Source organism: Mustela nigripes, chromosome 14 (genome assembly GCF_022355385.1).
Source record: "Mustela nigripes isolate SB6536 chromosome 14, MUSNIG.SB6536, whole genome shotgun sequence".
Classification (NCBI taxonomy): Eukaryota; Metazoa; Chordata; class Mammalia; order Carnivora; family Mustelidae; genus Mustela; species Mustela nigripes.
This window is the reverse complement of record NC_081570.1, coordinates 6,577,937-6,601,821: the sequence shown is the minus strand read 5'-3', so window position 1 is coordinate 6,601,821 and position 23,885 is coordinate 6,577,937. Positions and strand designations below refer to the sequence as shown.

The 23,885-nt window shown below is 53.7% G+C and overlaps 2 protein-coding genes across 9 annotated transcripts in view; one reads left to right on the top strand and one right to left on the bottom strand.

The window, feature by feature from the left end:
- The window catches only part of CLSTN1 (calsyntenin 1), a 78,696-nt gene extending 58,614 nt beyond the window's left edge, over positions 1–20,082 (top strand). For 2 of the 4 annotated variants that reach the window (XM_059375107.1, XM_059375106.1), the window contains 14 exons: positions 62–211; positions 329–514; positions 2,725–2,973; positions 3,323–3,444; positions 8,519–8,681; positions 11,833–11,889; positions 13,067–13,224; positions 14,421–14,569; positions 15,010–15,236; positions 15,745–15,915; positions 16,264–16,409; positions 17,430–17,565; positions 17,860–18,044; positions 18,524–20,082. In XM_059375107.1, coding sequence (XP_059231090.1) covers positions 62–211; positions 329–514; positions 2,725–2,973; positions 3,323–3,444; positions 8,519–8,681; positions 11,833–11,889; positions 13,067–13,224; positions 14,421–14,569; positions 15,010–15,236; positions 15,745–15,915; positions 16,264–16,409; positions 17,430–17,565; positions 17,860–18,044; positions 18,524–18,721 — 2,297 coding nt within the window. In that variant the 3' untranslated portion in view covers positions 18,722–20,082. The remainder of the gene's footprint in view (positions 1–61; positions 212–328; positions 515–2,724; positions 2,974–3,322; positions 3,445–8,518; positions 8,682–11,832; positions 11,890–13,066; positions 13,225–14,420; positions 14,570–15,009; positions 15,237–15,744; positions 15,916–16,263; positions 16,410–17,429; positions 17,566–17,859; positions 18,045–18,523) is intronic. The other 2 variants (XM_059375109.1, XM_059375108.1) reach the window with 1 other exon arrangement.
- Positions 20,083–20,200: 118 nt separating this feature from the next.
- PIK3CD (phosphatidylinositol-4,5-bisphosphate 3-kinase catalytic subunit delta) overlaps positions 20,201–23,885 on the bottom strand; it is a 51,223-nt gene continuing 47,538 nt past the window's right edge. For all 5 annotated transcript variants that reach the window (XM_059375101.1, XM_059375103.1, XM_059375104.1 and 2 more), the window contains exons 21-24: positions 23,381–23,504; positions 23,126–23,271; positions 22,813–22,945; positions 20,201–21,872 (exon numbers count right to left, since the gene is read on the bottom strand). In XM_059375101.1, the coding sequence (XP_059231084.1) occupies positions 21,735–21,872; positions 22,813–22,945; positions 23,126–23,271; positions 23,381–23,504 (541 nt within the window). In that variant the 3' untranslated portion in view covers positions 20,201–21,734. The remainder of the gene's footprint in view (positions 21,873–22,812; positions 22,946–23,125; positions 23,272–23,380; positions 23,505–23,885) is intronic.

The window sequence follows — 23,885 nt, the reverse complement described above, 5'->3', positions numbered from 1 at the left end:
CCTGTGTACTTTGTGTCCCCGCCCGGCTCTGCGTTCTCACTGTTGCCTCTGCCCCTGGAAGGTTATATAAAAAACACAGAGAAGCTGAACTACGGGAAGGAGCACCAGTACAAGCTGACGGTCACCGCCTACGACTGCGGGAAGCGGAGGGCGGCGGAGGATGTCTTGGTGAAGGTCAGCATCAAGCCCACCTGTACCCCGGGGTGGCAAGGTGAGCCTCATTCTCCTTTCTGCTCGCAGACCTGTTCTTCAAACGGTGTTGACCAGAGCAAACTGAAGTGTGAGTTTTCTCCTTTCTCCCCACCCCCGGCTCTGTGGACCGACCCAGGATGGAACAACAGGATCGAGTACGAGCCTGGCACGGGCACCTTGGCCCTCTTCCCCAATGTCCGCCTGGAGACCTGCGAGGAGTCCGTGGCCTCGGTGCAGGCGACCGTGGAGCTGGAGACCGGCCACATCGGGAAAGGCTGTGACCGGGACACCTACTCGGAGAAGTCCCTTCACCAGCTGTGTGGTAAGGGGGGGCCCGGCCCGGTGGTCTCCCTGGAAGGCGAGAGACCCCCCCTCTCAGATGGAAGGGGATGTGTGTGCGCGCGCGCGCGTGTGTGGGTGAGTGTGTGTTGCTGGACAGATTCAGACACTGAAACACACTTGGACCCTCTGAAAGGGCCGTCACTGTCTTCCTGGCTAGTTTTCCTACCGGAAAACTAGCTTTTATGAGGTTCGTAAACCCCTGTTAGTCTATTCCGAACGTTACGGGCATGTGCATTTTAAGAACCAATGATTGGAGGAATGTATTTGTCTAACCGAGGGCATCCTCCAAAGAGGGATTACGTAAGTGGACTGTGTTTGAAACGAAAGGAGATGTTTATCTCACGATGAAGAAAAAACGTAGGTAACGCAATAGCTTTTGGCAAATGTGAGGCGGAAAATCAAAAGTAAGGATACTCCCATCTCGTTTCGAGTCTCAGCAGATTCTCTTTGCCACAAACATTACGTGAATCAGAGACCAGTGGTTACAGATCTGATCAAAGCCTGGCGCTGTCTTCACCATCAGTTTGTCTGGTTTATCTAAATGAGGCAGAGGTGAAGTGTCGATGCCTGTCGTGGAAAGTGCTGAGGAGGACGGTTTGCTTTCGTCAGGGACGAAACACCTGTAACTGGAATGAGGTCTTCGTGATCCGGGGGTGGTTAGTGCTTCAAGAGCTACTCAGTGTCGGCTCTGCTGGATGCACTGGGCCTTGCTTACCTGTCTCTCCGGCCTGCTAACAGCCAGCAGATTTCGAATTTCTTACAAAACTGGAAGGAACAAAAGCAAAAAAGTATATTATACTCTGGTGTGGCATGACTCTGAGTCCAGATAGTCATGTACTTAAGTATGTAAATAGTTAAGAGGACTGGGGCATGTCCTATTTTAAACTACGTGTGGGGAGGGGCAGAGCGAGAGGGAGAAGCAGGCTCCTCACTGAGCAGGGAGCCCGATGTGGGGCTCGATCCCAGGACCCTGGGATCATGACCTGAGCCAAAGACAAATACTTAACGACTGAGCCACCCAAGCACCCCGATACGTATTTAAGTATAATGTTTAAAACTCATTTTCTCTCCAGTGTCATAATTTTTTATGGTGCCAGATGAACATTTTCTCAACCAGAACAGTTTAAAGTCCGGAAGAATGGAAGAGATTTCATATGCGGGTGCTTACTGTATGCTCTGGATTTCCACAAGTGCCTGTCAGGCCTACGAAGGAGGTGGTGGTGACCTCATTTTTACTGAGGAATGAACTGTGACTGGAGGAGGATGGGGTCACACTTGTAGGGAGGGGCAGGCGCTCACATCTGACCAAGGTTATGGTTGGGTCATGTGGCTCCGAGGACCAGGTGACTGGCAGAACTCAGCCTTCTTCTGTGGACACATTTAAACGAAAATTGCACTTGGCAATATATGACAGCTGGAAGATTGTTTCATATCCTTTGGCTTCCTAATTCCATTTCTAGGAATTTATGCTAAGGGAATAATCATGGAGTCACACAGAGGTCCTCATAAAGGCAGGGTTCGTCATAGAAAAAAGTAGGGACAACCTCAGTGTTCACTAGGGAGATCAGTTAAGTCACAGTATGTCTGTGCAATGAAATGCCCTTCACACATTTAAAATTATGCTGAGGAAAAATATTAATGGGAGTGTAGGTATGTACGCACATCACCAGACTCCCTTTTTATAATAAGTATATATTCATAAGGAAAAGACTGTAAGTGTTTATACACAGATGTTAATAGTGGATATGTTTCAGTGGGATTGCAAGTAAGGCTTTCTTCCTTTTTTCCTTTTTTAAAAATATCCACGGTTATTATTTATGATTTTTTATTTTTATTTTTATATTTTTAAAAGATTTTATTTATTTATTTAACACAGAGAGAGAGAAATCACAAGTAGGTAGAGCAGCAGGCAGAGAGAGAGAAGGGGGAAGCAGGCTCCCTGCTGAGCAGAGAGCCCGATGCAGGACTCGATCCCAGAACCCTGAGATCATGACCCAAGCCGAATGCAGAGGCTTAACCCAGTGAGCCACCCAGGTGCCCCTGATTTTTTAATTTTTATCAAAACCGGGGGGACTATAAACTGGGACTAGCCAGTTGTATAAGATAAGGATGTTGCATTAGTGTGGCTTTGAAACTATACCTTTTAAGCTCTTCACAAAACGTGTGCTGAGTGTTACTGTGTTGGCTTAGGTGCTGCGTCAGGCACTGCCGAGCTGCTCCCTTCCCCAAGCGGGTCCTTGAACTGGACGGTGGGCCTCCCCACCGACAACGGCCATGACAGCGACCAGGTCTTCGAGTTCAACGGCACACAAGCAGTGAGGGTCCCAGATGGCGTCGTCTCGGTCAACCCGAAGGAGCCTTTCACGATTTCTGTGTGGATGAGGCACGGGCCTTTTGGCAGGAAGAAGGAGACGATTCTCTGTAGCTCAGACAAGACTGGTAGGTTAATGTGCCGTTGGGGCATCCGTCATACTCGAGTGGCCCCCCAAGTGGTCGCTGGAGGCAGGGCACCTGACTTCCCCCAGAGGCTCCCACGGGCTGGTGGCGACACACGTGTCCTGTGCTCTGGGCTGGGGTACTGTGTCCTTGAGATACTGCACTACCCTCAGTGAGTTGGGTCCCACGTCTTAGTGAAACCCAAGGGTATTTGTTTCTAAACTCTGCCTTGTCCCAACTGGAGAAGTCACTTGCGCTGATGAAACTGTTTTCCAAATCCATTAAGGAAATGGCTTTTACTTCTCCTCTGGGTCCCAAGTTGGCGATTTACCAGTAGGATTTCTCTCTGCAGACATGAACCGGCACCATTATTCCCTCTATGTCCACGGCTGCCGGCTTGTTTTCCTCCTCCGCCAGGACCCTTCGGAAGAGAAGAAATACAAACCTGCAGAATTCCACTGGAAGTTGAACCAGGTGCGTGCCCGGAAAACTGGCTGGGTTTGATCTTTCTGAGAGTATGAGTAGGTGTTGCAACCTTATGTGGGACCAGCTGCGTGGGGGCAGCTTATGGGCAGTGGGTATTTATGTTCTTGAGTCAATACGAAAATATAAAAAACTTTTTGCAACCTACGTAGACATTGTAGACACAGTTCTCTTCTAGTAACCACAGTGACCGTTTTCAGTTTCTTCTGATGACTTTTCAAAAACACTTTATTATGTAAGTGATAGGACGGCAAGTTAAATCCTTTGAACTCCTTTCCACCAAAAGCCTATTTTTCATTTTATAAGTGTGTATTGTATGTATCCAGTATTAATATAAAGAAATTTTATGCATCTTATTTATTTATTTGACAGAGAGAGAGATCACAAGTAGGCAGAGAGGCAGACCGGGGCGGGGGGGGGGGGCGGGGGAAGTGGGCTCCCTGCTGAGCAGAGAGCCTGACGCGGGACTCAATCCCAGGACCCTGAGATTATGACCTGAGCCGAAGGCAGAGGCTTTAACCCACTGAGCCACCCAGGCGCCCCAAGAAATTTATGCTTTAAATTCAACATACTATGTTGTAATTTACTGAAATAAGCAGCATTTGCTTAAAAATTGGGATGGAGATCCTGGTATTGGTTTATTCATTACTTAAAGCCTTGGCTCCTGAACTGTGCCAAGGAGCCCCCGGGGACCTCAGCAAATTGAGGGATGCCACGGGTGCTCTGAGTTGTCACGGAGCCAGCAGCTGTGACATCTTTCTGAAACCACACAAACTACTAGCTTGAGGGAGTTTACAGTTTTGACACTAGGTCACGTTATAGCCCTTTTGATGATAGCGTATCTGTGCAAAGCCGCTTTCCCAGCAGTTTCTGTGATAAAAAGCAAGTGTCATGTGAAAAAAACCGACATGTTACAGGAAGTAAGGAGACGCTGTACACTGGGGCGGCCTGCCCATTAAAATCACAGCAGATCATTTCTCCTCCTGATTTCAGTTTGGATCAAGATGGAAACCTGTGGCCTGAGCTCAGTTCTGTCTCGTGGAGTTAGTGGGCCAGCGCTGACGAATGTCTGCCTGTAGTTACTGGGACACAGCATCGTCCCCAACACGTACAAGGCAGATTGACGTGTATGAGCGCAGGCGAAACAGGAGGGCTGTGTGTGACAGTGTGAAGCGACGGTCCGGCTGGTAGCAGTCATCTCTTACTCGTGTCCTTTCCGTTTTCATAGAGAATCTGAGAAACTTTTATACATATGGTTTTTCAAGAAACTAAAGAAAGGTACAGTTCAGAAAAAACTCTGCTGTGTATGTAGAATTCGTAGGCCCAGTTTTGTTTTAATAACCACAGTCTCTATTTATGTATTTAGTTTCTTCAGATAATAGTAAAAAAAACTTCATTATGGGAAATGTCAGCAGAGATAAAAGCAGACAGATTAATGTAAAGAACAACTCCATGGAGCGTTCCCCGGCTTCAGCAGCGCACGCTTGGCCGGTCTGCTTTCGTCGCTCCCCTGCTTAGTGTCGATGGTGGTTGTTACCTCCTCAAGTAAATGCCAGTTTGTTCTCTGTGGGGTTAACGCAGTTCTGTGCCTCTGAATGGTAAGCAGAACTACAGTTCTTTGGTTACATCTTAAATGTAACATCTTAAAAAAATGAACAGGGCGCCTGGGTGGCTCAGTCAGATAGACGTCTAGCTCTTGATTTCGGGTCAGGTCATGATCTCAGGGTCATGAGATCGAGCCCCGCATCGGACTCCCCGCTCAGTCTGCTTTGGTTCGCTCCCTCTGCCCCTCCCAGGCTTGTGCATGCACGCTCGCTCTCTCTCTCAAAAAAAAATTTGGCAGTTCCTTAATATCGTCAGATATCTCGCCAATGCTCAAAGTTTCAGATAGTTTAATTAATATATTTTTTAATTTATTTGAGAGAGAAAGCACGAGTGAGGGGAGAAGCGGAGGGAGAGGGAGAAGCAGGCTCCCCGTCGAGCAGGGAGCCTGACGCGGGCCTTCACCCAGGACGCCGAGATCACAGCCCGAGCTGAAGGCAGACGCACTGAACCTCCCAGGGCCCGTCCTGTAAATGTTCTTGCATTTATAATCTGTCTGAATCAGGACCCAAATAAGGAGTCATACATGGTGACTGGTTGATAAACCTTTTGACTTTATTTTGTAATCTGTAGATTTTTCTCTTCTCTCCTGTCATTTATTTGACGACAAAATCAGGTCCCACAGACTTTCCCGTAGTGTCAATTTGCCTGGTTGTATCCATCGTTGTGCCTATAAGTCCATGGCATGGCCTCAGGGGTCGATGGGGCTCGGGTTTGCATGTTCCTGTGTCTGGTGGTTCGTGTTTCTGTGATGGGAGGAGCCATTCGTGCTCACTCTGTCTCGGTCATCCATGCCGTGGGGAGTGTGTCCCCGGGAAGGACTCATGGGAGCAGCCCGAGTTCCTCCGTGTTGGTCGTGTGTTTGTGGCCTTTACTCAGAAGGTCAGTTTGGCTGGGTCTAAAGTCTCTGGCTCCCATTTAGGGTTTGCAGGAACAGAACATGTCCCTGTCCATTGTTCTCGCACGGAAGAGGCTGCTGTGGTGCTGTCAGCCATCCGATCTCTTTCCCTCGTAAAACACTTGGTCCTTTGGTTTGGGTGACCAAAGGACGCATTTCTTTTTCTTTCTTTTCTTTTCTTTTTTTTTTTTTTTTTGAAGCCAGTTCCTCTTATGCCTATGTCTTGATTGTTTGGGGTCTGTTTCCCCAGACACGTGGTACGCCCTTTTCTTAGTGTATAGATTAAAGCCATTTGGCATCTCAGGCAAGTTTGTTAAGCGCTGCTGTTAACAGTTCTTAGCACACCCTGCTCCTCACTTTGCTTTTCTTCCCTGGGGACCCCTCACCTTGGGTTGGTGATCCTTGCCTGTTTTCTGTGTCTGGCACTTTCTATTCCTGTTTCATTCCTGTTTTGTTAGCTCTTGTCTGAGCTGCTGTAGTCATAAACTACATTCTTTTGTGTTTTGTGTTTTGTGTCCCTTTCCTGACAATTCTGGTGTGTTTTGAGACAATACATGATCGTTTTCATGTTTGTTGCTGGCATGACTTGAAAGGGGTTCTGGAGAGAGATTATTCCGACAGTCCTCTTTCTTTCTCTTAAAAAGTTCATATGGGATTGAGCTGTGGTCCTTTCTCCCCTCCACATTTTTGCATAAAATTACTTTTCCTATACTTTCAAAAGAGGGAGTTGGCTGGCATGACCTTTTTCCTGGTTTCTGGGTTCTGCCTCCCCATTCTGTTGTCATAAAGCACCTCAGCCACCCTCTGCTGTCCCGTGGACTTTTCCCCACCTACATGCATCTCGGGGTGCACCCATGCATCTCGGGGTGCACCGGGACACTGAACTGAGGAGGGTCACGGGTGTCGTCTGTGGCTTTAGGCTTTGCCATTCTGATCACCTAGTTTTCAAGGAAATCCAAAAATTATGCCAGTTCTATCCCTAACGTCTCAGAATACTCTCAGGGACTTTTGACTAAAGTCAGATGTGACTTTCAGTTACAGTTATCATTCTGCTGACGCCCCAGAAACCTGCGGTACAGGAACCGGGGGGGACAGTAGACACCGCTTTCCGGAGGAGCTAAAACTACAAAACTTGCTTTAAATAGAGACAAGCTGAATTAAGGCATTACCTGCCTCAAAAGTGAATTGCTGTGCAATCCCTTCATTTAAAAAGGTTTCATATAATCGAGTGTATGTACTTACCTGTTACGCAAATGAGGTAGACATAGACCCAGTGTTAGAGGTTTGGATTTTTTCTGTAATAAACTTGTCAGGAGCAGCCGCTTTTCTCTGGGGGATATACTTTGGTAATTTTTTCATTTATTGTGATGTTTTTGGCCTGTTGAAGTCCTGATCAGTTCAGTGTTTTAGAATGTGTAGATTGGGCAGCTTATTTAAAAACACCTTTTTATTTTATTTATTTATTTTTTTAAGATTTATTTATTTATCAGAGAGAGAGGGAGAGAGAGCGAGCACAGGCAGACAGAATGGCAGGTAGAGGCAGAGGGAGAAGCAGGCTCCCTGCTGAGCAAGGAGCCCGATATGGGACTCGATCCCAGGACGCTGGGATCATTACCTGAGCCGAAGGCAGCTGCTTAACCAACTGAGCCACCCAGGCGTCCCTAAAAACACCTTTTTAAAAACTTGATCCTGGGGCACCTGAGTGGCTCAGTGGGTTAAGCCTCTGCCTTCCGCTCAGGTCATGATCTCAGGGTCCTGGGATGGAGCCCCGCATCCGGCTTTCTGCTCAGCGGGGAGCCTGCTTCCTCTCTCCCTCTCTCTTTCTCTGCCTACTTGTGATCTCTGTCAAGTAAATAAATAAAATCTTAAAAAAAAAAAAAACACTTGATCCCGCTCCTTCTCTTTCTCTGCCTGTCTCTGTTCTCGGTTGCCTGCCTCCTCCTCTGAAGCCAGAGATCAGGGAGTGCCGGGCTCATGGGGCCTAGAGGCTGCCAACCCCTTGCTTTCCCTCGGCAGTGAGGAAGATGCTCCTTCGTGATGGGGAAGGAACACAGCGGGACCCCTCACGCCCTCGGAGCTGTATGCTCAGTTTACTTAGATCATCACCTTTGAATTGAAAAAGAAGATGCACGTGCTCCTGCGGTCCTTATCCTGAGATGGGAGGGGCTTTTCGTTTTTATCTGGGAAAGGAGGCCTGGCCAGTCGCGGGCTGAGCCGGCTCCGTGGGAGGCTGTCTGGCCTGCAGATCCCAGAATCGCGTGGCATCCCGCTGTTGGCAGAAGGGAATTGGGCCGCGCCATATTCTGAGGCCGCGTCACGTGATGAGGGAGCGCTGCCCCCTGGTCTGGAAGGTCCTAGTGGTGAGAGTGTCGCTTTGGCCGTTTTGGGCAAGATGTGGTCGAGTGAGTGAGATGTATTTTGTGGTTAGATTTTTTAAAAATCGGCTCCTTTTTCAGAAGACATTCCTTTTGGGAGAGCTGCTGTTCACATCTGGGTGTGCGGCTCTCCTGTTCCTGGGTGAGAGGGAAGGTCGACACTTCATGCTCCGCCCCTTCCCTCCCGTAGGTCTGTGATGAGGAATGGCATCACTTCGTCCTCAACGTGGAATTCCCGAGCGTGACTCTCTATGTGGACGGGGTTTCTCACGAGCCCTTCTCTGTGACCGAAGATTACCCGCTTCATCCGTCCAAGATCGAAACTCAGCTCGTGGTTGGGGCCTGCTGGCAAGGTAATGGTCACTGGCACCCTCTCCCCCATCTCGGGACTTGAACCTGCCTCATGGCCATCGTGGGGGAAGCAGGCTCATCTCGGTGTCTTGCCCCTCACCCTCGTGTCCTTCATCTGTCGTCCCTTCTCCTGGGCATGGCCTTTCTGGGGACACTGCTGATGCCGTACTCTGGGGCGCTCACCAGCCATGCGTTAGAGGACTGAAGCAGCGAGCCCCTTCGGGGAGCCTGGAGGGAGCATTACCCGGAGGGAGAGTACAGTTGAGGGGTTGTTTTAAATTAATCTGTTTATTGAAAAGTTCACGAGAATCAGGAGGCGGCAGCTGATCAGGCACAGAACTGTGCCTTGACCCAGAGGACTCTTCCAGAGCGGTCAGTGCCGGCTAACCCAGCAGGAGCTGTGCTTGAAGGGGCTCCCAGACGTCTCCGCTACAAGACCAGGGATGGGTGACAGACCAAAACGAAAATACCGTTATTTGTACTTCTGACGGGCAGGTCGCACGCCGGTCGCTTTATACGCATGGTCTCACTAATCCTTAACAGTAAGTTTGTGGGGAAAGAGCGGTCTTTAGCCGCATTTTATAGCCAAAGAAAGTGAGGCTCAGAGCCCGGGGTTACCCTGCTAAGTAATGTTGGCGTCAGAACTTGAACCCCTGAAGCTGGTGCATCGAGAGCCTGTGGTCTGATCAGTGCCCCTTCTCAGGATAATTGTTTATTAATCTGTGAAACAAAAGGCATATGATTTCCTGTGTAAACTGAACAAGAGTTAGCCAAGTACTAGAAGACTAACGTCTTGAAACGCTCACGCCTGTGCTGCTTTCCTAACACCCGGACAGACAAGCCCTGGCAGCACGTTTAGTAGCTGCGTCATTCGGAAGCAGTGACGGGCTGTGGCATTCGCAGCGGCCTGCACAGTGGGAAAGGAGCGGGCACAGCCGGGCCACTGTGCTTTGGTACCAAAGGAAAGGTGACCCTCAGAAGTTCATTGAAGGAAGCGCGCCCAAGCTCATGGGCCCTCCGTCCACCCTCAAGGTTCACGACCTCACATGAACCCCCACACTTGACGGGGTCACCGTCCCCCTAAACAGACCTTAGAATATTTGTTTCTCCCTGTGGAAACATCGTACCTTGAGGTCGGCGAAAGGGACAGAACAGCCCAATTCCCATGACAGTGTTGCTTTAATTTCAGGGAATTTAAATTTTTGAGTTTCATCATTTTCCTACAGATCCTTTTATTTATTTATTTATTTTAAAAGATTTTATTTATTTATTTGACAGAGAAAGATCACAGGTAGGCAGAGAAGCAGGCAGAGAGAGAGGGCGAAGCAAGCTCCCTGCTGAGCAAAGAGCCTGATGTAGGGCTCCATCCCAAGACCCTGAGACCATGACCTGAGCTGAAGGCAGCGGCTTAACCCACTGAGCCACCCAGGTGCCCTTCCTGCAGATCCTTTTAAATGAAAGATGTCAAGACAGCATTTTAGAGTGAAGCTCTTTAGCTGACTCCTAGATTTAATTTCGGGGACAGTTCATCTATGAGAATGTGGAACTTGAGGCCAAGGAATGAGGAACAGATAACCAGGGAAATGGGAATTGTTATAGTTGTCTTTTTTTTTCTTTAATTATTTTATTTATTTATTTATTAGAGAGAGAGGGAGAGAGAGAGTGAGCATGCACAAGCAGGGGGAGAGGCACAGGAAGAGGGGGAAGCAGCCCACTGCTGAGCCAGGAGCCCGATGCAGGACTCTGTCCCAGGGCCCCGAGATCATGACCTGCGCCGAAGGGAGACCCTTAACAGACTGAGCCCCCCAGGTGTCCCTCAGTTGCTAAGTCTTAACATTTCAGTCCGGAGCTGCTTCCCAAATTAAACAGTAACTCGTGTTTTAAAAATAAGAATTTTAAAAATAGAAGTAAAAATCTGAATGTAAACCGGAGAACTTTCTTGCTTGGGTCAAAGTAAAGCCCCTTTTCCGGGCTGCCTCTGGGCACTGTTTGGGCCGCAGCGTCCGTCATGCAATGGCCATCAGCTTCCTCTTTCTGCCTCAGCTTCTCAAGATCCTCAGCCAGAAGAACACGCCGAAGCTCCCAGACCAGGCACGCTGCTTATAAAATGTAGTTCCCCGGGGGGAAGACCTCCTTCCTCACAAACTCACGGTGGCGGGCCCATGCTGTAGGCAGCAGCCTCACGGCCATCGGCCAAAATGTCATCCCTAACGCGTTGCAGAGGCACCCGGAGGCATGGTGGGAGTGCAGATATACACACCGGGCCTGTCCCCAGGCTGTCCCCATGCCACTGCAGCACAGGAGATGTGGGGGCCTGGGCCCTGGGCTGGGAAGTGCTCCCACGACACGGTCTGGAAAGTGGAGACTCTGTGCCCGGTCACTGGCCATGGGCCTCCCTGGCCTGGTGCTACTGTCAGAACACGGGCCGGGGCCTGCATGAGGGGTCCGAGGTTAGAGCCCCAGGCCCACCACCTGTGACCGATTACCTGTTTCTCTGGATGAGTTCCTTAACCTGGACTCTCCTTTTCTGTTCAGAAAAAGTGGATAAAAATGCCTTCATTTCTCTATGACTTAGGGGTTAAAGTCTAGCCCAAAATGAACTTGTTTTGAGCTCAAAAAATACACACTTTTATGTGTTTACTGTACACAGACCAGGCTTTGGATGCTTACTGGTGCTGCCAGTTTGTCTAGGCAAGTGTCTCCGTATTAGGGAGAGAAGAACCGCGGCCCGGGGTGTGGTTGTCCCGGTATCCGCCCGTCTCTGCCGCCTGTGTGAGCGTGTGAGCGGCTCTTCCGAACGCCCAGCGCCCGCCCAGACGCACAGGCCGGGAAGACGGGAGTTCAGCGGGGCCGGCCTTTGTTTGTATTTCTTTGAATGGGGCCTGGGTTTTGGCAAGGCAGGTGTGCGAAGGTGAGATGAGGGAAGAATGTGGAGAGGCAGGGAGCTGGGGGGTGGTAAGGCCCAGTCCTCGGAGGCGGTGATGGAGTACGAGCCTGCTTGCGGGGTGGGGGTATCCCCGCGGGGGCCAAGATGGGAGGGAATTCTCTTTGTGTTTTATATTCGGTAGCTTCTCAAGACTAATTTTCAAATTCCAGTGTGAAGAGCCTAACCTCTTGGTCCTTTTCTATTGTCTTTGTCTTGCTTTTCTACAGAGTATCCAGCATTTGAAAATGACAATGAAACCGAGCCTGTGCCTATGGCCTCTGCAGGTTGCTGGATCTTTCCCTACGGTTCACTCATGTGTTTCATTTAAAGACGAGACATCCGTTCATTCCACATTCCGCATGAGATGCCCGAGTTGCATTCTGGTCCCAGAGCCCCTATGAGCCGCTGCTTTGCTTTATGCTCCCCCCACTGCTTCCTGGGAGTGACCCTTTTTTTGCCCAGTCTGATCCCAGTTGAAGTGAGGGCCAATGACTCATTAATGTCCTGCACGAATGGGACTCTCTGCCCCACCCCCCCAATCAAATTTGACCCTGACCCCCTTACCCCACTGCATGAGGCTCCCTGCTGAAATCTTACAGGCCCCATCAGGGAGGCCACCTCCTGGTTCCCCTGTGGCTGAACCATGACACAGGAAGAGATTCATTACTAGACACCCTCTCCTGACCGGTACTAAATTTGAGACACCTGTTTCTTAGAAGTCTCAGTCCCCGGGGATGGCTCACAGTGTCTGATGTCCTTATCCTGAACGAGACGTGCTGTCGACATTGGTCTCTTTTCATCATTGTGAGAATAAGTTCTGTTTCACCTGCTCTGGGCTCTCGGTTACAGCCTGTCAAGGGCCACTTTCTGGGTCTCCGTTTTCCTTATAACACCGTCAATGCCCAGTTACCCTCAGTGGTGGGAGCCGGGCACGATCAGCCGTGCAAGGCGTCTCCTGTGCAGGCTGGGGGAGTAAGTGTCCCTTTAATCTTCCTAGTCCTGTTGGTGTGTGTTCCTTCCCAAGTTTGTACGTATCCACGAGTGTGCTCAGTCAGAAAAAGCAGCCCAGGGTGACCCAGCTGATGGAGAAGGCAGTGACCCAGGAGGCTGGCGCTGCTGGAAAATGTCACCAGTGCACCAGGGTGACGGGGGCCGTGTAGGCCACCCTTTCCGGGGAGCAGCTAGTTGCGTGGGGATACTCATGGGACCTCTTGGCTTCCGGGCTTCGGGTGAGGGACCCCAACACCTCTTCTCTCCAGGCCATATGCATGATCATAAACGATTTAATTTCTCCATTGCACTTCCATGTAGATCGCAAGGCTAACAGGATTTGGTACGAACTAACCCGCATGTCCCTCCATCTGGCTGCCACCACCGGTAACACTCACTGCATTGCGAAGCAAAGCAGGAGGCTCCGGGCGGTGCGCATAACTGCCTGCTCTGTTTCCCTGTGTTCCTAAGGCGGCGAGCTGCACATGGCCCAGTTCTTCCGAGGGAACCTGGCTGGCCTGACGGTCCGTTCCGGGAAGCTCGCCGACAAGAAGGTGATTGACTGTCTGTACACCTGCAAAGAAGGGCTGGACCTGCAAGTCCCTGAAGACAGCGGCAGAGGCGTGAAGGTGACCTTGGCATTAGCTCACAGGGCGCGCCCGACCTCCTCCAGCAGGAACATGCAGGCTGCTGGCGAAGGATCGATATGTGATTGATCCTGACCCGTGTTGACCCACAACACCTCTAACCCTGAACGTGGTGGGGGGTGGGTTTCCACCGACCAGATCCCCAACTCTCCAGACACCTGCCCCTGCCAGGTATCCTCCAGTTGGGTTGGGTCCTGACCCCGCCCAGCGGGAGTTTGTGCAAATGCTGCAGGAGAGGAAGGCTCAGTGCCCCCGCACAGATGCTGCGTGCAGGGGCCGGGCCCTCGGGTTACCCACACTTCGTCCAGCAGAGCCCCCATGATCCCCCTCCTTTGGGTTTCGGCAATTTGCTTGAACTACTCAGAAAACACTTTGCTTATTACTGCTGGTTTATTATAGAGAAGACAACTCAGGAACAAGCAGATGGAGACGGTGCGGAAGGCGAGGAAGCGGGGAGGGCAGGGAGCTTCCCGCCCCTCCAGGAGCACTGTCCTCCCAACCTGGGAAGCTCCCAAGTTCCGTCCTTCAGGGCTGTTTCCAGAGCTTCTGTTAGGTGTGCACAGCTGGTTAAATCATTGGCCAGAGGTCAGGGTTGGGGCTGAAAGTGCCCTGTAGTCAAACGGGCTCTGTGGCGACCAGTTCCGTCCTGAAACCATCTCAGCCATCCAGAAGCCACTTGTTAACACAGATGCTGGTGCGCTTGGAAGGAGCTTATTATGAGTAACGAAAGGTGCTTCTGTCACTCAGGACGTTTCCAGGGTTTGGCAGGCAGAAACCAAATATATGTATTTTGTACATATATATATGTGTGTGTGTGTGTGTATATATATATATATATATATATATATATATATATATTTTTTTTTTTTTTTTAAGGTTTTATTGTTTGTAAGTAATCTCTACATCCACCATGGGGCTTGAACTCACAATCCCGCAGTTAAGTCACACGCTGCACCGAGTCGGCCAGGCACCCTGTGTTTCTTGTCCCACAGATGCATTCGCACCCTGGGCATTTACCCTTGAAGTGGGGGGTCTTGTCTCGGCAGTTCTATGAGGCTTCCTCCCCAGGTTCCCAATTCAGACTGACGCCCAGCTGACCACTTTCTTTGCCAGACCCTGTGTGGTTTCAGTTTTTTGCAGTTCGAACCCTTTATCTTTCCCCTCTGGCCTGATTTCAGATCCATACGAACCCCAATCATTTGGCGTTGACCTTGGAGGGAGATGACATCGGGGAACTGGATAAGGCCATGCAGCACATCGCCTACCTGAACTCTCGGCAGTTCCCCACACCAGGGATCCGAAGACTTAAAATCACCAGCACGGTCAAGTACGGGCCGATTCTTTTTTTTTTAAAGATTTTTACTTATTTGACAGAGACCACAAGTAGGCAGAGGAAGGCAGAGAGGGGGAAGTAGACTCCCTGCTGAGCAGAGAGCTGGATGCGGGGCTCGATCCCAGGACCCTGAGATCATGACCTGAGCCGAAGGCAGAGGCTTTAGCACACTGAGCCACCCAGGAGCCCCAAGTATGGGCTGATTCTCAACTCTTGAGAAGAAAACATGTCTACGTAGGTTTTTAAGACTCCTCAGCCCTCCCTTGTACCGGAAGGCGTGGACGGTGGCATGAATGGTGTTGGGGACCTGTTCCGGGCCGGCCACTGCCTTTGGCCCCCCGGGGGCTGGGAGAATCCATGGGCCGTCACGTGTGTAGCCTGCAGACCCACTTCTTGAAGCCCTGACCCTGGCTTCCTCCGTCGCTTGTTGGCAGGTGTTTGGACGAGGCCCCCTGCATCTCCGTGCCCCCGGTGGACGGCTACGTGATGGTGCTGCAGCCCGAGGAGCCCAAGGTCAGCCTCAGTGGCGTCCACCATTTCGCTCGAGCGGCTTCCGAGTTCGAAAGCCCAGAAGGGGTTTTCCTTTTCCCTGAGCTTCGCATCATCAGCACCATCACGAGAGAAGTGGAGCCTGAAGGCGAAGGGGACGAGGACCCCACAGGTAATAGCTCTGCCGGGCTGGTCGCCCTCCCCTTGGCTTGAACGTGGGTGGCTGGTGCCCCACAGCTGCTCCTTCCTGCATGCTTTTTCTCTGAGGTTTTGAGATTTGAATGTTTGGATGTTATTCTTGGGTCTGCTCCTGGAATCTGACTCGGGGTCGAGAGCTCATTGTGTTCTTTGGAAAACCCGTCTGGAGAGTCCTTTCCCCTCTGCTTGTGGTGTCTGGATCTGAGATGCCCTTGTGGAGGCCAAGAGGCTCCGGGCCCATGGCAGGGGACAGTGCTGCTCCCGCTGGCTGTATGGTGGCCCTGCGTTCTTGGGCCGGCCCGGGGGGCCAGTCCTCCCAGACACATAAGGCACCCTGATTCTTGACAGAGCCTCTCCGGGACCTCTGTCATCGGTCACTGAAAGGGCTCTGTGAGCTCGAGGCCAGCTAGCAGGCCACCTGGGGTGACAGACCTGTCTGAGCTCCCCGGCCTCTGCCATTAGTGCTTGGTCTATTCTTACAGTTCAAGAGTCACTGGTGTCTGAGGAGATCGTGCACGACCTGGATACCTGTGAGGTCACGGTGGACGGGGACGAGCTGAACCCGGCCCAGGAGAGCCTGGAGGTGGACACAGCCCGCCTGCAGCAGAAGGGCATTGCAGTGAGCGCTTCCGACCTGGGCGTGGTCTTCACAGGTGAGCAGGCCAAGGCCAGGCCAGGGGCCGAGCGGAAGCCTCAGTCCTGCACACACACCCCCAACCAGCCATCCTCTCCGAGCTCTGGGAGAGTCCTGGGGACCGGGGCAGAGAAGAGGCTCAGCCTGGGCTATTCAGCTTCTCCTGGCAGGAAGGGATGCGCAGGCATGGCCCTACTTCCTGTCCTTGCAAGGGGCTGACAGTGAGGCGCGGGATGGCTCCCCACCCCCTGCAACGGGACCCTCGCACGCACTTGGTCCAGCCGCCCCCGGGCCTAACTTCGGCCTCCCTCAAGCGGCCTCCCTTTGACCCCAGCCAGTAGGCCACCTTCTTCCCCTGTCCCCATAGGTGTGGACACCATGGCCAGCTACGAGGAGGTGCTGCGCCTCCTGCGCTACCGGAACTGGCACACCAGGTCCCTGCTGGACCGAAAGTTCAAGCTTGTCTGCTCGGAACTCAATGGCCGCTATGTCAGCAACGAGTTTCAGGTGGAGGTGGGTGATTGGGTGCCCCCCTATGGCCCCACGTTCAGAGCATCTGTGAGGCACCTGTTGGGGTCCAAGTGCGCTAGGCTTTCCTGGCCTGGGGGCTGCTGCAGGTTAGACCCGCGCAGGTTTGGGCGAGCCGGGGGTTGCTGATGTGCCCCTCATGGGCATCTGAGGGGCCTCTGGAAGGAGATGGAAGAGCTAGCGGCAGATGATACCTCGTGAGTAGAGCCAAGGTGGTTTGTTGAGATTTGATGCTGCTTGAGAAAGAGCAGTTCCCAGGGAACCGAAGATTCTCTGCAGATTCCTAGCCTGGGGAGAGGGTCCCAGTGCGGGGCCAGCCCAGACAGAGGGGTCCCAGGGTGGGGCCAGCCCCGGGAGAGGGATGCTGTGCTGTCTGCTGAGCCTGGTGGTGGCACCTCATGGCACGGTGGTCACAGTGAGCTCACCCTGCTCAGACGTCTTCCACAGGCCCGGCCAGCAGCCCTTTTCTCACTCAGGGCTTCCGTGGTCTGGAGAGGACGGGCCCAGAGTTAGTCTCAGCAATCGAAGGTCTGCATGGTGACCGCAGAGCAGCCAAGTGCCGATGTCTCAGTGCTGAGTAGTCGATGAGGGTTTTGTTTGAGCCAAAAGCTAACAGATTTGGAAGGAAACCAATGGTTCTGATTTGTGCTTTTTCACATGGCTGTGGTTTTGGGGAAAAGCAGGGAAATGGGCTATGCCGGGGCTTCTCGAATGACCTGCAGCGGACAGCGGTAGTGGTTTTTCTGGTCTTTTCTGGACAGATTGTTTTATGAAATACAATAAAAAGGAATTCCTAGAACAGCGTTCTGTTTCTGGGATCGCCGACAGTACCAGGCAGTTAGGACGGTTTCCGAGAGCTCAGCCTCGGTTTTTCTCTGTTCTCATCTCATCGGCTTAGCAGTGCGGGTCCAGGGACCCCTCTGAGTCGCGCTAGTCCCAGTAGCTTCTGGACTGCGTTTCTGCCGCTGGGCCACGTTCAGGCTGCTGTGTGTGTCTCTGGTGCAGGTGAGCGTCATTCCCGCGGCCAGCCCCATGGAGCACGCCAGCCACATGGCCGCGCAGCCGCAGTTCGTGCACCCGGAGCACCATGCCTTCGTCGACCTCTCGGGGCACAACCTGGCCAGCCCCCACCCCTTCGCAGGTAGGACTGCAGGGCAGAAGCAGGGCCGTCTGCGTCGGTCCTAGTGGGGGCTGCCCTCCCGCGTCCTGCCGGAAGCCCAGCCCGTCTGAGCAGCCCTGGCCGGGCTCCATGATTCTGTGCCTCCCATGAGGGACGAAAGCTCCAGCAGGGCAGCCAGGAGCCAGTGCGGGGCTGGAGGCCTGTGGTGAGGCTTTCCTCACATTTCTTCCTGTTCTCTGGGGTCAAAGCTGTTGTGTGTGCATGGGGCCCGGGGGCAGGTACCAGCCTCACCGCCCTGTCTCCCCTCGGTTCCAGTTGTCCCCAGCACCGCCACGGTGGTCATTGTGGTGTGTGTCAGCTTCCTGGTCTTCATGATCATCCTGGGCGTGTTCCGGATCCGGGCCGCTCACCGGCGGACCATGCGGGACCAGGACACCGGGAAGGAGAACGAGATGGACTGGGATGACTCTGCCTTGACCATCACCGTCAACCCCATGGAGGTAGGTGCCGGCAGGCGGCCCCTGTGACTGCTCGCCCCTGCAGGCCAGAGGAAAGTGACACGCGCCCCAGAGAAGCCATGTGGCCGTGGCACCTCCATGGTGTTTATGTGGCCATGTGACCACATCATATTTAAATATCATGTGACCCACATGACAAGTTGGTGAGGTGCAGGTGTCCCCATTCTTCAGGTGGGCAAACTGAGGGCCCAGAGAGGCCTTATCCCAGCTCGTGCCACCCCGTCGGGGGAGAAACACACTCCCTGCCTGTGACGGACCCCATGGGTGGCGACCAGAGCTCCATTTTCCCTTCCATCTGGGGTGAGGTTCCTTCCAGAATAGTCCAGCCCTCCCTTGGCGTGGAGTGTGACACCGGGAGTTCCCTTCCTCTGCGGCTCCTGGAGGGTGAACTTCCGTGGACACTCGGCTTGTGCACAGAGAAGGGGGCCCCGGGCTCGGTTCCCACACTGTCTCTTTGTCAGACGTACGAGGACCAGCATAGCAGCGAGGAGGAGGAGGAGGAAGAGGAGGAGGAGGAGAGCGAGGATGGGGAGGAGGAGGACGACATCACCAGCGCGGAGTCGGAGAGCAGCGAGGAGGAGGAGGGGGAGCACGGGGACCAGCAGAACGGGAACAGGCAGCAACAGCTGGAGTGGGACGACTCCACCCTCAGCTACTGAGCCTCGCGGCCGCCCCTGCCCCCTCTCTCTGCGTCAGGAGACCCTGCTGTCGTCTGTCCTCCCGGCCCCAAGGGTCCATGGTGTACAAAGTCATTCTGGCCAGTAGGTCTGCAGACCCTCCCCTTCGCTGACCATCCGCCTGTGCTTGGTGTGTAGGCCCCCCCGCCCTCCACCCAGACCGCCCCGAAGCTGTGTGTGGAGCGGACGCGCGCTCCCCACGGCTCGCTCTGCGCGGCCCCCTCGCGCCCCTGGAAAAGCTGCAATGACCGGACGCGTTGACAAAGGGTTAAAATCGCTCACTCCCACCTCGTAATCCTGTTTTCTTCCTTTTTTTTTAAAGTTTTTATTTTTTCCAAACTAGTGCATGTATAAAATGGCAGAGTGGGGGTTAATATGTAGATGATGAACTTTTTAATATTTTGTAAATAAACTGGGATTCCTCATGTCCTCCATGCTAGCGGGACCCAGGACTGGCATGCAAAGTGAAGCTTGAATCATAGCACAGGAGACGCCCCGCGAGCTCCTGCCTACCCCCGCCCCGAGAGGAGAGGGCCCTGCCCCACTCTGTCTTTGCCATGTGCGCCCCGTCGGCCGATGGCCAGGCAGTGAGGGCGCATGGACTCGCCCCCCACTCCAACCAGCCCGCACTGCTCAGCGGGAGGGCACTGGATCGGGAACCCCCCTCTGGAGGCTGGAAACGGCCAGGCCTTTCCTGTGGGATTCTACCCACTTCTGACGTGGCAGAGGGGTGGGCGTGCCGGGGCGGCCGGCAGCTCCTCGCGCAGGAAGCTGGACTCCTCGTGCGCAGCCTTGGGCGCTCACCTCCTTGATGTCCGTGGCCCTGCTGGTGAGTGTGCGGACCGGTGGGGCACAGCGTCTGGCCTCTTGGTTTGGAGGCAGACCAGGCCCAAGCGGCCCGTACTCAGAACGCCCAAGGACAGCCGCACTCCAAGGACGCCCTTGGCCCGAAGGCGGAGTGCTAGCTTCCCCCCGACAGCCCGAGGGAAGCCCCACTCCCTGGACGTGGGGAGCGCTGCTGCTCGGCCTCGCAGGGATGGAGGGGAGGACAAGTCCTGAGCTAAAACTCCTACAGCACTTTGTTTTTAATTTTCCTGTAAAATTTTAGATTTCTAAAACTGGGGGAAAACCATTTTGAATCCTGTTGTGATCATAACTGCTAGTTTCGAGGACACTGCGGCTGTCCTGTGTCATGTGTGGCTGTCCACGTACCGTCACTGTAGCTGCTCCGTGTAGACAATGATAGAGGCTAGCGCGGGCTCCGCGTGGGTCGCTTTCCGGTTGTGTATATTGACGAGGTCAGAACGTGTGTACACTACAATAAAGTGCTGGTTCTAACTCCAGTGGCAGAGTGTGTCAAGTTTGGTCCTGCCTGTTTTAATCCTGCACCCGCTTGCTTTTTTTGCTTTTTATTTATTGTTTTTTCAGGTTTGGGGTTTTTTTTTTTTTTTGACCTGAGAACACAACATAAAAAGGCCTTTATTTCTTTTAGTATGTGTTTACCTCTCCCCTCGAGGCTTCACAGAGTGCTGGTCTTCAGCCCACATCAGTTGTGTTGAACTCACCTTCCCCATACAGAAACATTAAAAGACTTAAAAAAAAAATTTTAGAAAATACTCTTTTCTCCAGGCACACAGGCCTTGTACCCAAACCAGAACGCCAGGAGGCAGAGACTCGTTTAAATAAATAACATAACATAGAGACACACGCTTGGCTTCTCCTATTTCCAAACCAGTGAGGCGGGGTGAGGGAGTTCAGCACTTTGCTAGGGACAAGAGTGTGGCCAGTGGTGTTTTGTGGGCTGCACTGTCTGCTTCTGGCTGCTTCTAACTGAAGAAGGTGGTCCAGAGGGCAGCTGCTCCCGGCTCTGCCAGGCCTTGCCAAGCCTCTGAGAGACCAGTCATGGAGCTGGGCAGGGCCCAATGGGGCGGCTAACATTAGGCTCACCCGTGGGCTTCAAGAAGCCCAGGTTCTCAGCCCCCACTCCAGAGACAGCCTCAGACGGCCAGGAAGGGCCCAGGAAGCTGGCATTTCTAGAGCTCTTCAGGTGCTCCAAAGGCAAAACCTGAGCTGCTTCAAGCCAGGTCCCGTCAGAGACAGACATTCCATCACCGACCGGCCTCGCGTCTCTGAGAGCTGTTGCACAAGCAGGCTAAAGGTGGTAGTTTTGGAGATCAAGCCCTCCTGTCCTCAAAACCTGCTTTAGGAGGCAAGAGACAGGTAACTGCACCGAGTACTCTGACCTGCGTTCGCCATGATCCAGCGCGCACACCAAGCTCCCATCTTTTGAATGTCTTGAGGACTAGCATATGTTAAGCTTTATGGGGGTGAGGCCATTCTGAGCCATCGAGGTTCAGTGAGTAGTTTGGCTATTTTCTTTCTCACCCACAAACAAAAATCGCTTTACAGCAGAGAGATGAGAGAATTCCTGTACCCAAGAGTCACTTTAAAAGTGGAAAGCAAGCATCCCTGAATCTGAGGGTGCCCAGGCTTCCTCTGGGAGCTGCCTGGCGCTTGGTCAGTGGAGAGCACGAAGGTGGAGGGGGGCACGGAGTCATGGGCGCCCTGTCACCAGGGCGACCGCCAGGCCCCAAGCCCCGTGCAGCCCAGTCAAAACCCGGGAAGCAGGCAGGCTTCCCGGTGGCGGTGGGGAGAGCAGTCTTGGCTGGGTTCCGATTCACCAGCTGGAAGACTCGGGGTGACAGTCCTTAGCAAGACGCAGCCTCGGAGGTGGCCGACTCACAGTGTCTCCCCTTCAGAGCCCGGGGCTCAGATGGGAGGCGCTGGAGGACGGTGCCCCTCCCCTGCACAAAGGATGCATTTCCATTTATGGCTGTTTAGCTCCTGAAACATTTCAAGTCATAAATAAATAACCAGTGTAAACAAAAGGCAGTGTATAGGTTCTCGCCCGTGGGGTTCCATTCAGGCTTTTCGGCCCCAAAGGACGGCCGAGGGTGCCGGGTGCCCGGAGCACGTGATGGCGGCTCGCGGGCCGCTATTGCCTGTTGTCCTTGGACACGTTGTGGGCCAGCCAGTTCACTTTGGTCTTCCAGCTCTCCCGCAGGGCTTCGTTGAACTTCACCCGGAAGTGCTTCAGGGCCTCCTCCTCTGTCTTTCCCAAGGCCAGAGAGTCCTGAGGCAAAACCGGAAACCAGTGAGCTCATCCCCAAGGAGGGGGACCGCCCCGCCCCCTGCCCCGAATATGGTAAATTCTCTCCGGAAAGAATTGCAGGAAGGCAGTCAGGAGACCTAAAGCTCTCTGTTCTGATCCCAAACCAAGATGGGCCTCCTGACCCGCCCGCCAAGTAAGATGCCGACTCCAGCCAGGAACCACGGCCCCCAAAGTCCCCGGAGTGGGACAGGTAGCCTCACCGTCTGCACTGGAAATGAACTTTGGGCGGCGGGGGGGGGGGGGGGGGGGGGGGGGGGGGCAGCATCATTCTGCACGAACCAGGCACCAAGGAGGGGCTCGTCCGTCGTGCCTGACCGCCCTCCTGACCCGTTTCTCCCACACTGAAAAGCCATAGGAGGGCAAAGCATCTTTAAATGAAGAGGGAAGGGGGGGCGCCTGGGTGGCTCAGTGGGTTAAAGCCTCTGCTTTCAGCTCAGGTCATGATCTCAGGGTCATGGGATCGAGCCCGGGTCGGGCTCTCTGCTTGGCAGGGAGCCTGCTTCCTCCTCTCTCTCTGCCTGCCTCTCTGCCTACTTGTGATCTCTGTCTGTCAAATAAATAAATAAAATCTTTAAAAAAATAAAAAAAATAAATGAAGAGGGAAGGTATCTAATCCCACGCTCCTGTCTGAGCAGAACCACCACAGCCAATGCCGGACAAGAGGGTGGGCCAAGGGAGGTCCCGACACACTGGCAACAGGACCAGGCTGACGCCACCAGGCCCCGTGCTGGGTCACAGGCGGCCTGAGGAACCCACGCGGGGAGTGCCCCGTGGGGTCCGGGTCATGGGAGGCCTGAAGAACCCGTGCGGGGAATGCCCGGTAGGGTCCGCTGTGCTCACAGGCAGGCCTTGGGGACTCGGGGGCAGGTGGGGCTGTCCGGGAGGACCCTCTGGCATTTACCTTGAGATACTGGATGTCTTTGGAGCAGCTGAGCTCAGGCAGGCCAGCGGCCCGCATCAGGGCAAAGAGGTGGAGGAACAGCAGCCCGTGGCGTCGCAGGATGGTGTAGGCGCGTTCGCAGTAACCCCGGAATCTGCAGGGGATGCAGGAAGGTGGGAGGCGGGGCTCCGAGTGCTCCCCACCATTCCCACCCTGCTCGGGCCCTGGAAACCGCCCCCACTCCGACCACCGCACCCCCACCTTTTCCTGCAGGACCTGACCCTGAGCCCAGCCCGGGACCACCGCCCTCCCCCCAACCCCCGAGCACCCTCACCTTTCGAATTTCTCACTGTTGTTCGTCTTCCCCTGCTGGATCACGTGCACAAAGTCATAAGTGAGGATGAACGGGACTCGCTCACGGTTGATTCCAAACTTGGTCTTGAAATTCCCCAGAAAGTGGCCAAAATCAATGTGGAAGAGCTAAGAAGAGGGAAGGACGAGTGGTCGGCGATGAGAGGGCGCGGGTCGGGGAAGGGGGTGCGGGGAGGGCCCGGGGCGCCGCCCACATGGCCGCAGGCTCTGCCCCTACCTGCCCGTTCTCACGGATCATGATGTTGTCGCTGTGCCGGTCACCGATGCCCAGCACGTAAGTGGCCACACAGTAGCCAGCACAGGAGAGGGTGAACTCCTCAATGGCGCGATCCAAGGCCTCCCTGTGTGTGCGTTGGTGGGAAGGGGGATGACCAACCAGGGCCACGCCATTTCCCAGCAAATTCTACCAAAAGGGGGGTCCTATGTCCCCTCCCCTTGAATCTGGCCTAATGATGCGCCGGGACCAATGGGACAGGGAGGAAGCGGTACTGGGCTCCTCCCGCAGCCTCGGCCTTTGGACACCTGGCAACTGTCCAACTAACCTGTTCCCGGGGAAGGAAGCCAAGACCGGTCCACTCACGGTGGTGGGGAGGGCCACACGGAGACATAGGACTTGGGCCAGCCAGGCTGGTGAAGCAACCAGCTGTGCACAGTTTCATGAGTGGTTCAAGGTCAGAGAACCACTCCGCTCAGCCAGCTTAAGCGGCAGGTCTGCGGCCCCG